The sequence below is a fragment of the Dermochelys coriacea genome, chromosome 1 (assembly GCF_009764565.3).
Source record: "Dermochelys coriacea isolate rDerCor1 chromosome 1, rDerCor1.pri.v4, whole genome shotgun sequence".
In the NCBI taxonomy this organism is placed as follows: domain Eukaryota; kingdom Metazoa; phylum Chordata; order Testudines; family Dermochelyidae; genus Dermochelys; species Dermochelys coriacea.
Window position 1 is genome coordinate 5,466,637 of NC_050068.2, and position 10,503 is coordinate 5,477,139.

The 10,503-nt window shown below is 48.1% G+C and overlaps 1 protein-coding gene and 1 pseudogene across 1 annotated transcript; one reads left to right on the forward strand and one right to left on the reverse strand.

The window, feature by feature from the left end:
- Window positions 1-428: 428 nt before the first annotated feature.
- Window positions 429-1,391, forward strand: LOC119847708 (olfactory receptor 52K2-like). Its single transcript, XM_038382699.1, has one exon. The coding sequence runs from the start codon at window positions 429-431 to the stop codon at window positions 1,389-1,391; it is 963 nt and encodes a 320-aa protein (XP_038238627.1).
- Window positions 1,392-7,633: 6,242 nt separating this feature from the next.
- LOC119847769 lies at window positions 7,634-9,939 on the reverse strand (annotated as a pseudogene).
- Window positions 9,940-10,503: the final 564 nt, after the last annotated feature.

Here is a 10,503-nt window from a genome sequence, read left to right on the forward strand (position 1 = left end):
GATCAGGGCCTCACCGTGCTGAGAGCTGTACATACACATGTGCATGCTAGAGAGCCCTTTCCCGGAAGAGCTTACAAAGAAAATAGACAAGACAGACAAAGGAAGGGGAAACTGAGGCACAGAGCGGGGAAGTGACAGGCCCATGGTGACCCAGCAGCTCAGTGGCAGAGCTCAGGACAGCACTCAGGTCTCCTGACTTGCTGTCTGGTGCCCTCCCCACTAGACCACTTTGCCTCTCCAGACCATGCTGCCAATTTAGGAGCGTAACTTAAGGCACCGAGCTTTGAACACTTTGGCCTGAATATACCAAATGAGCTCGCGCTGGGTTTGAAAAATGTCCAGCATCCCGAAAAAATCCCAGCCCTTTAATTATTGTATTGCAGGGAAAGAACTTCTGCAGATCAATTGATCCACGACTGCTGTAGGTCATGTCAAAATTCAATCAGACTTGCCCTAACCCCTCTACGTTCCTGCTGACCGGCATTCCCAGCCTGGAATCTGAGCACGTCTGGATATCCATCCCGTTCTGCCTCAGATACCTGATTGCTCTGATAGGAAATGGTACTGTCCTCTTCGTTGTAAAGCAGGAGGAGACCCTCCATGAGCCCATGTACTATTTCCTGTCCATGCTGGCAGTCATTGATCTATCCCTCACAACTGCCGTTATCCCCAAAATGCTGAGCATCTTCTGGCTGTATTCCAGAGAGATCAGCTTTGGGGCCTGCTTCCTCCAGATGTTCTTCATCCACACCTTCACTGTAGTGGAGTCGGGGGTGCTCTTGGCCATGTCTTTAGACCGATACGTGGCTATCTACAACCCCTTGAGATACAAGACTGTCTTAACCAGCTCAAAGGTTGCCCAGATTGGGCTGCTGTCCCTTGCTAGAGGGGTGGGGTTTGTGACGCCCTTAACCTGCCTTCTAACCAATCTGCCCTACTGTAAAACGAATGTCATCCCTCGTTCCTATTGCGAGCACATGGCCGTGATGCAGCTGGCCCGCAAAGACTTTGCAGTCAGCGACCTGTACTGCATCATTGTGGCCACAGCACTAGTGGGGACAGACTTCATCTTCATCACCTGCTCTTACGGCATAATCCTCCGCTCCGTCCTACGGCTCTCGTCTCAGGAGGCGCGTCTCAAGGCCTTCAGCACCTGCAGCTCCCATGTCTGTGTCATCCTGCTCTTCTACTTGGGAGGGCTCCTTTCTATGTACCTGCATATTTTTAAGCTCAGCCTTGCTCCTCACACCCAGGTCTTGGTGGCTGACCTGTACCTCATTGTTCCCCCCATGTTAAACCCAGTCATCTATGGCATGAAGTCCAAGCAGATCCGGAAACAGGTCTTTAAGCTCTTTGGCCAAAGAAAGGTCTTAGCAGAAGCCAGTATCTAGGGTGGCCACTGACGCAGCCCCAGAATACAGGACCTCCCCTCCGTTGTCCCCACCTTTGCCTGCCTGTCCTCGCCCCCAGCAGCATGACATCTCATGCACAGTGCATGTGAGGTCATGGCACACAATGCATGTGAGCTCACACTGGCAGGGTCGGAGCAACACACTCCGCGAAACAGCATCCTCCATGCATGATACCAGAGATAACCATGGCTGGTTTGATATCCACACCGGACAGGTGACAAAGCATACAGAACCAGGTCTGTCTGGCTTAAAACCCAATGAATGGCTTGCCTACCAGTATCCCACCTGCTGACAGTAGGGGCCCAACTGTCAAGAGGTGCTGAGCAGCCTGAGTCCCATTGAAGCCAATGGGACTAATCCTGAGAGGTACTGAGCTATTACTATCCCCATCCGGCATCTCAGCAGAGCCATCTGAAAACTCAGTATACTTTTTTGCAAACTTTTTTAATGTTTGATTGAACCTTTTTCTCCCAGAGTTTCCTGTTCCGAGGTGTTGTTGTAAAATGTCAATGACATTTTTGGAAATTACGTCAGTGCCATTTGTTTAAATGTTGATGGATTTTTTTTAATGTCAACACCGTTTTTTGAAAGTTCCATGAGGGTCTTTTGAAAATGTTATTTTGAAATTTCAGCCGGCTCTCTGGCTGGTTGAAAAATACCATGATTTCTTTGTCAAAATTTTTACTGGTTTCCAAAATTTGGGAAAAAAATTTCAACGTTATTTGAAAAAATCAAAGATTTGTGACCATTCTGAATTGTCAGGATTTGGCCCCTGGTGCCTTGCAGGGGGGTATTTTCAAAAGCACCACTTAAGGGTACGTCCCCACAGCCTCCAGCAGTGAGCCTGCCAGCCCAGGGCTACAGACTGCGCCTCGGGGGACTTGCGTTTCCATGCTAAAAAAAGCTGTGTAGATGTTGCGCGAGGGCTGGCACAAGGGCTGTGAAGCCTAGCGAGGGGAGCTGTGCTTCAGACCCTGAGCTCCAGCCCGAGCCACACCTTAAAACCACTGTCCACGCAGCTATTCATAACACGGCAGCACGAGCCCCACGAGCCAACGTGTGTCAACCCAAACTCAGAGGTTTGCTGCCGCTGGCTGTGGAGACGTGCTACAAGTGAGCAAGTCCTGTTGGGACTGATGGGTAAAATTTTCAAAAGTGATTGAGGGACATTGGGCCAGATTTTAATGGTATTTAGGTGCCTAAAGATGCAAAGTCCCCTGGATGCTTCTGAAAATCCCACTGGGGACCTACCTGCATCTTTAGGTGCCTAAATCCTTTAAAAGTCTGTCCCATAGGAGCCTAAATCTCACTGAAAGTCAATGGCACTTGGGCTCCTAAGCCACATAGGTGCTGTTGAGAATTTGACCCTAAGTCTGGTTTGTTTTTCCCTCCAGTGCTCCTCCAAAGCAATCTCAGGGCAACCGCTTGTATTTATTCAAATCAGACACAAATCAGTCTTGATCACGGGTCTCGGAGCATGTACCACATATTGGAAAGACAAATGACGAATGCTAACAAAAAGCAGCGCTGTCACATGCTAGACATTTGGTGAACCAGGAAAACAAGAATCGCCAAGACAGGCTGCCAAGATAGCTGTAACCAGGACAAACACAGCTGTAACCAGGACAGACTGACATGGCAGGGTGAGAGCAACCCTTTGACCAATTTCTGTCATCCCTGCTGCATACCATTACCCCAGAGAACAGGGAGAAGACAGTGCAAGGCTGAGAGTCCAATGGACAAGCCCCATGCTGGATGAGCATCCTTAGCGGAACCACCCAATGCGGACCTGGTTGGATGGTGAAGCTGCCCAGGTATGTTCCCTCCATGCAGACCGAGCCTAGACCAGGTGTGCTATAAGGTGTGGCTGCTCTTTTTGCAACCAAGCTGCGCTGCATGGTGCAAAGACAGACTCCTGCAGGCACGTCCCCCTGGCATGGGTTTCCCAAAGGAAAGTGTATTCTGCGCTGTCCAGCCCTCTCCTGGACAGTTCAGATATTTTGGGCCCGCTGCCCCTCTAAGGGGTCAATATCCAACAGCTGACTGCTTTACATGGAGTTAGTCACACAATTCAGTTTAAACACAACACTGGGTTACTTTTGATTAAAGAATAAAGCAAGTTTTTTTAACTACAAAGAGGTTTTACGCCAGTAGAAGTATAAGGCATTAAAGTCAGGAATGGTTACAAGAGAAATAAAGATCAAACCTTTTCTAGGAACTATAACTTAACAAGGTTCAAGGTTCAAGATCAAATTCTCGCCACATGCTCCCAGCACCAGGGCTGACCAATGTCAAAGGGTGTTTCTTTTGTCTTTTGAGATGAAAGAGAGAGACATGGAAGGGAGAGATACCTTGGGGTGTTTTTGCCCATCACTTTTATGGTCCTGTCCCCCTTTGAAACTCGATTTTCCAAGAATTACCCCTGCTGTGAAGATGCACTCAAGGAATCTTGTGGTGAAAGAGGATCCATGCTGGTGTTTGCTACAATGCAGATCTGTTTGTTCCTGCCCCCTTCCTTGCCAAGGAACGGCTACTTGGTAGCTGATTGCCCTGGTTAGGGGTGTCAGCTTGTCCTTTGTCTTTGAAAAAATGGTTTATGCAGACTTGTCTAGTAAACACATATCAGAACTAATTTCAGCTTCTGTTAATAACGTAACATGTAATGTTGCTACACACATTTCATCATGACAGGTTTCAGAGTGGTAGCCGTGTTAGTCTGTATCAGCAAAAAGAACGAGGAGTCCTTGTGGCACCTTAGACTAACAAATTTATTTGGGCATAAGCTTTCATGGGCTAAAACCCAATTCATCGGATTCATGCAGTGGAAAATACAGTAGGAAGATATATATACAGAGAACATGAAAAGATGGGAGTTGCCATACCAACTCTAACGAGACTAATCAATTAAGGTGGACTATAGTCAGCAGGAGAAAAAAAAATTTTGTAGTGATAATCAGGATGGCCCATTTCAAACAGTTGATAAGAAGGTGTGAGTAACAGTAGGGGGGAAAATTAGCATGGGGAAATAGTTTTTAGTTTGTGTAATGACCCATCCATTCCCAGTCTTTATTCAAGCCTAATTTGATGGTGTCCAGTTTGCAAATTAATTCCAGTTCTGTGGTTTCTCTTTGGAGACTGTTTTTGACATTTTTTTGTTGAAGAATTGCCACTTTTAGGTCTGTAATCGAGTGTCCAGGGAAGGTGAAGTGTTCTCCAACTGGTTTTTGAATGTTATAATTCTTCATGTCTGATTTGTGTCCATTTATTCTTTTGCATAGAGACTGTCCAGTTTGGCCAATGTACATGGCAGAGGGGCATTGCTGGCATATGATGGCGTATATCACATTGGTAGATATGCAGGTGAATGAGCCCCTGATGGCGTGGCTGATTTGGTTAGGTCCTATGATGATGTCCCTTGAATAGATATGTGGACAGAGTTGGCAACGGGGTTTGTTGCAAGGATAGTTTCCAGGATTAGTGTTTTTATTGTACAGAACTGGAATTAATTTGCACCCACCCAGTAAGCCAGTGCACCTCACAGGCAACCCCAGCCCCGGAAAAAAGGAAGGGCTCAGGAGCCTCCAGTGCTGGGCAGAGGGACACACTGGTGCCAGGCCAGGCTGTTACCTATATTGGTCCAAATCACAACATTGGCCAGGTGTAAACAGAGTGGCACGGCCCAGCCCTAGTGCCTGGGGGCAGCAGGGCTGCTACTCTGGGGGCCCAACAACCATGGATCAGGGGATGTGGGGGCTTGGAGCAGGAAAAGCCATGAACCCTCCAGCCACCTGGGAACCACCTCCTCCCGGGGCCGGCCCTTCTTCTCGCCCACCCCCGGCAGCTCCACTTGCCCTCTGCCACCCACTGGAGATGCTGGGCTCCTCTGGCCCTGAGCAGGGGCCATCACCGGACACCACCCCACCAGCAGGGGGGCTGGGACCGGCTCCTGGCACAGGACTCCTCATCACTGTCCGCTTCCCAGTTGTACATGGCAGTGCTGGGTGCCTTGTAACTGGAAGGGGGCCTGCCCAGGGTGGTGGCTGTGACTCGATCTGTTCAGTGGAGTGGCTGTACCTTTGCAGTTTGAGGGGCAGCACCCCCATAGTCCTCCAAACTCCACCCAGGCCCCCCTTGCACTATGGGGAAAGGGCGTCAGCTGGGGATGGGGAACCACAGCGGAGCTATGTCATGGAGGGCCGAGCAACCGTTTCTCTTTATGCTACCCCACAGGGTGACAAAAATCAGAATTTTTCCAGGGAAAATGGGACATAGGATCTCTGCAGTGATATCTATGGGTGGTGATTCAAACTATCTGGAATTGTTGATAAATTATATCGTTTCACCACACTTTGGTTCATTATTTTGTTATGAAATATACTCAAGAGCTCAAATAACCAATGTCAGTCAGGTTTATTAATATGGTGCAGGAAAAAGGTTCGATAGATACCAATCTCCAAAGAGCCATCCTGTGCAGCGATACTGCATTCACCTTACACTGACGGTGCCCTCCCACAATTCCTAAATGCATACTAGTATCTATGTGGTGCCCATAATACATATTATTAATGTGATATATAGTTATGTGCTATATAGTATATATTAGGCAACAGGAACAAAGGTGATAGCAAAGCAGACCAAGATTTTTTCCTGCGTATTTTATTGATCCACACACACAAAGAGACACACACACACACACACACACACACACACACTCACAGAGTACTCTGTTTCATTTATTTATTGTCAGTATCAGAAAGTGAACTCTGAATACTTTGTGTCTGATGTTAGATGTCCGTTCACCCTCTGCCCTGGTTCTTGCCACGCAGACAGAAAGCAGAAGACCAGAAGTCCGAAGCGCAGACATGTTTATCCAAGCAAACGTGTCCATTGCTTTACACGCCGGCAGAGTCTGTTCCGCAATGTTCTGTTCCCCGCTCTGACACCGCAAAGTGTTTACTCCATGTCCCCTTCCCAGCTTTGATGCCGCAGAGCCTTGCCTCTGTCCCTGTTCCTCATGCCCCACCTCCATTCCCCATTTCCCATTCCCTATTCCCCATTCCCCCCTGCTCCTCCTTAGCAGACCCAAATATACCTGCAGTGCACGCCCCTAGTTACACCCCTTACAACTTAGGGTCATATTCCATTTTGGAGGGTTGCGAGTCTGGGGTCTTCATCCTATCCCTTTTGTACCCCATTGGAGGGGTAAGGAGTGAGGTTGTGTTCTGTCCAAGGCCAGGTCTTTCTTCAGTTTTTAGTGTTTCTTATGCCTCACCTTCACCCCACAACCTCTCTTGCCCATCCTAACTGGTTGCTTGACCTTGCCTTGAGATAAGGAGTTGAGGCAGTCTTTAAGTGTGTGCTCAGATATGACATTCCCACCATGCCCAGTAACACTTTAGCTGAATCCCTTGTCTTTTCCCACTATACTAAAAGCCCCATCTGGTGGGGAATGCAACACATAGTGTCTTTGTTCATTGTTCTTCACACATATTAGTATAAGATATCAGAGTATCAAAAAGTCAACCCCAAAATTCTATCTCAGGCTGACAAACAAGCCTAAATGCTAACACCTGAGATAACTATGGTAAGGATTTGGGGAATTTTGAAGTGCATTTTGTGGCAGTTCCACTCTTCCTCAACCCCTCTCTCGCACTTGGTGCATTGTGCTGCTGTGCGGTAGGGTTAAACAACTGGGGACAGACTCTCAAATGTTCAGACACCACAACTAAGGCCAGATTTCACCTAGAAAAGTTGGTACCCAGCACCTTCCATGGTGGCACATTTGGGACAGAAAAGCCCAGCACTCAGCACTTCTTCTGGGGCCAAAATAGCCCCTGGTGTTTTGCTCCATCTCAGAGCTGACTGAACTTCAGGGGCAGAAACAGCATTTCTTCCTGCAGCATGGATGCCCATGGCTGTGGCTGGGTGTGTCAGTAATAAAGGCCAGATTCCGGCAAAAAAAGAGAAGGTGCAAGGAGCCTTCACATCTTTTTCACACTCCACACACGGGGCCGAGTGAGGACAAGGTCATGGCCAAGATCAACTTCCGGCCAGCAGCACTAAGCTCGTGTAGGGGACGGTGTATGGCTCCCTGTGAATCGGAGGTGGAGTTCCCATCCCAGTGTACACAAAGCCCCCACAACCATGCTGTCTAAGTTACTCAGAAAACCTCTCCTGCATCCTCTGCTTCCTGATTGCTCAGCAGCCCCCTCCTGCTCAGCTTAGAAGCTTTTCCCTCGGAATAGGAGATGCACCCGGTCACGAACCTGTTTGGTTTTCACACCGTACACGATGGGGTTCATCATGGGAGGAAAAGAGGAGGTAGAAGTTGGCCAGCAGGATGTGTACGTACCTCTGAACCTGTGTATTGTTGAGGAGATGTATTGTTGGGGATGAAAAATACTAAGAAGGCGCAAAGGTGGGAGCCACAGCTGCCGAAAGCCTTGAGCTGCTCTTCCTTGGATACCAGGCTTAAGACAGCCCTTAGGATCTTGACATATGATAGGGAGATGAACATCAGATCCAGCCCCACGATGAAGAGAACTACCATGATCCCATAGACGTCGTTGACCCTGGTGTCACCACAGGCCAGCGTCACCACGGCCATGTGCTCGCAGTAGCAATGGGAGATGACGTGGGACCCACAGTAGGGCAGCCTCCTGAGGAGTAAAGGCAAGGACACCACTAGCAGAACAGCCCGGGCCAAAGCCGCCAGCCCGATCTTTGCTATCACTGAATTGGTCAGGATGGTGACATACCTCAGAAGGTTACAGATGGCCACGTACCTGTCGAAGGCCATGGCCAGCAGCAGACCAGACTCCAGGGTGGAGAACGAGTGAAGGAAAAAAATCTGCACCAAGCAGGCATTAAAGCTGATCTCCCTGGAATTAAACCAGAAGATGCTCAGTATTTTTGGCATGGTGGTTGTGGATAAAACCAGGTCGATGACAGCCAGCATGGTGAGGAAATAGAACATGGGCTTGTGTAAGGAGGGCTCTGACTTGATAACATACAAGAGAGTGCAGTTTCCTAGAAGGGCCATGGTGAACATTGAGCAGAAGGGGATGGAGATCTAGGGGTGCAGGCCTTCCAGCCCCAGGATGACCGTCAGGAAGAAAACTGATGGATCAGAGCCTGTGCCGTTAGCAATTGACAGGTTGCCCTGCAGGAGCAGCCTCTGCAAGTTTCACAACATTTGTCCTGTTCATAAAACATAAAAGATGGGATGAACAGACACTATACACGTGTGAGATGCCACACTCCACTCTGGCTCACGGGGCACAACTCCTTTGGGAATGGATGAAAAGGTCTGGAGTTGATAGAAACATTGATTGGGTGGTAAATATCGAGGAGCTCAAATTAACGAAAGCTTGGATCCAGGAGTGTAAGTACAAAGTGATAAGATATCAGCTACTGCAGGACTCTTGAATCTGGCAGGCAAAGGCATAAGAAGTTCTAGTGGCTGTTGAAGCCTTCAGAGTGCAAACTGGAATAAGATGCAACTGTGCTACTGGAACTTAGATGGAATTACCCAGTTCAAGAGAACCATCAGTGGCTGGAGTAAGTTCTCTGTGGCTCGGGGTCTTTCAATAGCAATTGGATGTTCTCAGAGAGATGTTCTAGCTTAACCACAAGTTACTGGGCTGCATGCAGGAATCATCGGGTGGATTCTTTGGCCTGTGATATTCATAGATTCATAGATTCATAGATTCATAGATATTAAGGTCAGAAGGGACTATTTTGATCATCTAGTCTGACCTCCTGCACAACGCAGACCACAGAATCTCACCCACCCACTCCTGCGAAAAACCTCTCACCTATGTCTGAGCTACTGAAGTCCTCAAATCGTGGTTTAAAGACTTCAAGGAGCAGAGAATCCTCCAGCAAGTGACCCATGCCCCACGCTGCAGAGGAAGGCGAAAAACCTCCAGGGCCTCTTCCAATCTGTCCTGGAGGAAAATTCCTTCCCAACCCCAAATATGGCAATCAGCTAAACCCTGAGCATATGGGCAAGATTCACCAGCCAGATACCCAGGAAAGAATTCTCTGTAGTAACTCAGATCCCACCCCATCTAACATCCCATCACAGGTCATTGGGCCTATTTACCATGAATATTTAAAGATCAATTAATTGCCAAAACCATGTTATTCCATCATACCATCTTCTCCATAAACTTATTGAGTTTAATCTTAAAGCCAGATAGGTCTTTTCCCCCACTGCTTCCCTTGGAAGGGTATTCCAAAACTTCACTCCTCTGATGGTTAGAAAACTTTGTCTAATTACAAGTCTAAACTTCCCAATGCAGGAGGTCAGGCTAGATGTCCATAATGGACCCTTCTTGCCTTAGAAATCTACCACTCTATTATTTCAACAGGCATTGCGTCCACTTCTGTCAGGTCTGGAGTTGGCTCTGCACATCGGATCTGTGACGCCAACCCTTTTCTTCAGAAGACTTTCCAATTTTCCCTGCATGCCTTTCACTACCTTTTCTGTTATCATGAGCGTTTCTTTCAGTGCCATCACCATGGTACGTGAATACTTGGGGGAGACACAATGAACTTCATTCTCCATTTACATCTGCAGCTTTCAGATTTCAAATTATTTATTTTGCTATTTTGGAGCTTTAGGCACTTGTGCAAGATCAACCCAGATTAGCCCCAACCCACAAAATGTATCAAGCAAATCAGCCGAAACCAGATAGTCTAGAACTTAGCAAAACCCTTCCCTCCCTCAGACAGTGACCCACCCCGTGACTCCTACACTTGCCAGGTGAGAAGTTGGGACAGTAGATATGGGCTTTGCAGCCTGGTTAAGGTATTTCTGACCAAGGTTGAGTAGGGACTGAATTCCAGGGGAAGCATCCTGACCCCAGCTTACTGTCTCTTACACTGGGGAGTAGGCAGTGGAAGGGGGCGAACTCATTGCCTTTGTTGCCAAGCTCTCTCCTCTCCCCGATCTCTATCACTGCTGACAACACCTCCAGCCTCACAGTCACTCAGGGCTACAACCTGGCAGACAACTTTGACCCCTCCGAACTGCATGTGCAGGGCCTATGGGATAACATGATTTTGGTAATTAATTGATCTTTAA

Coding starts and splice junctions, on each gene's coding strand:
- LOC119847708 (XM_038382699.1), top strand. CDS start 429: ATGTCAAAATTCAATCAGACTTGCCCTAACCCCTCTACGTTCCTGCTG.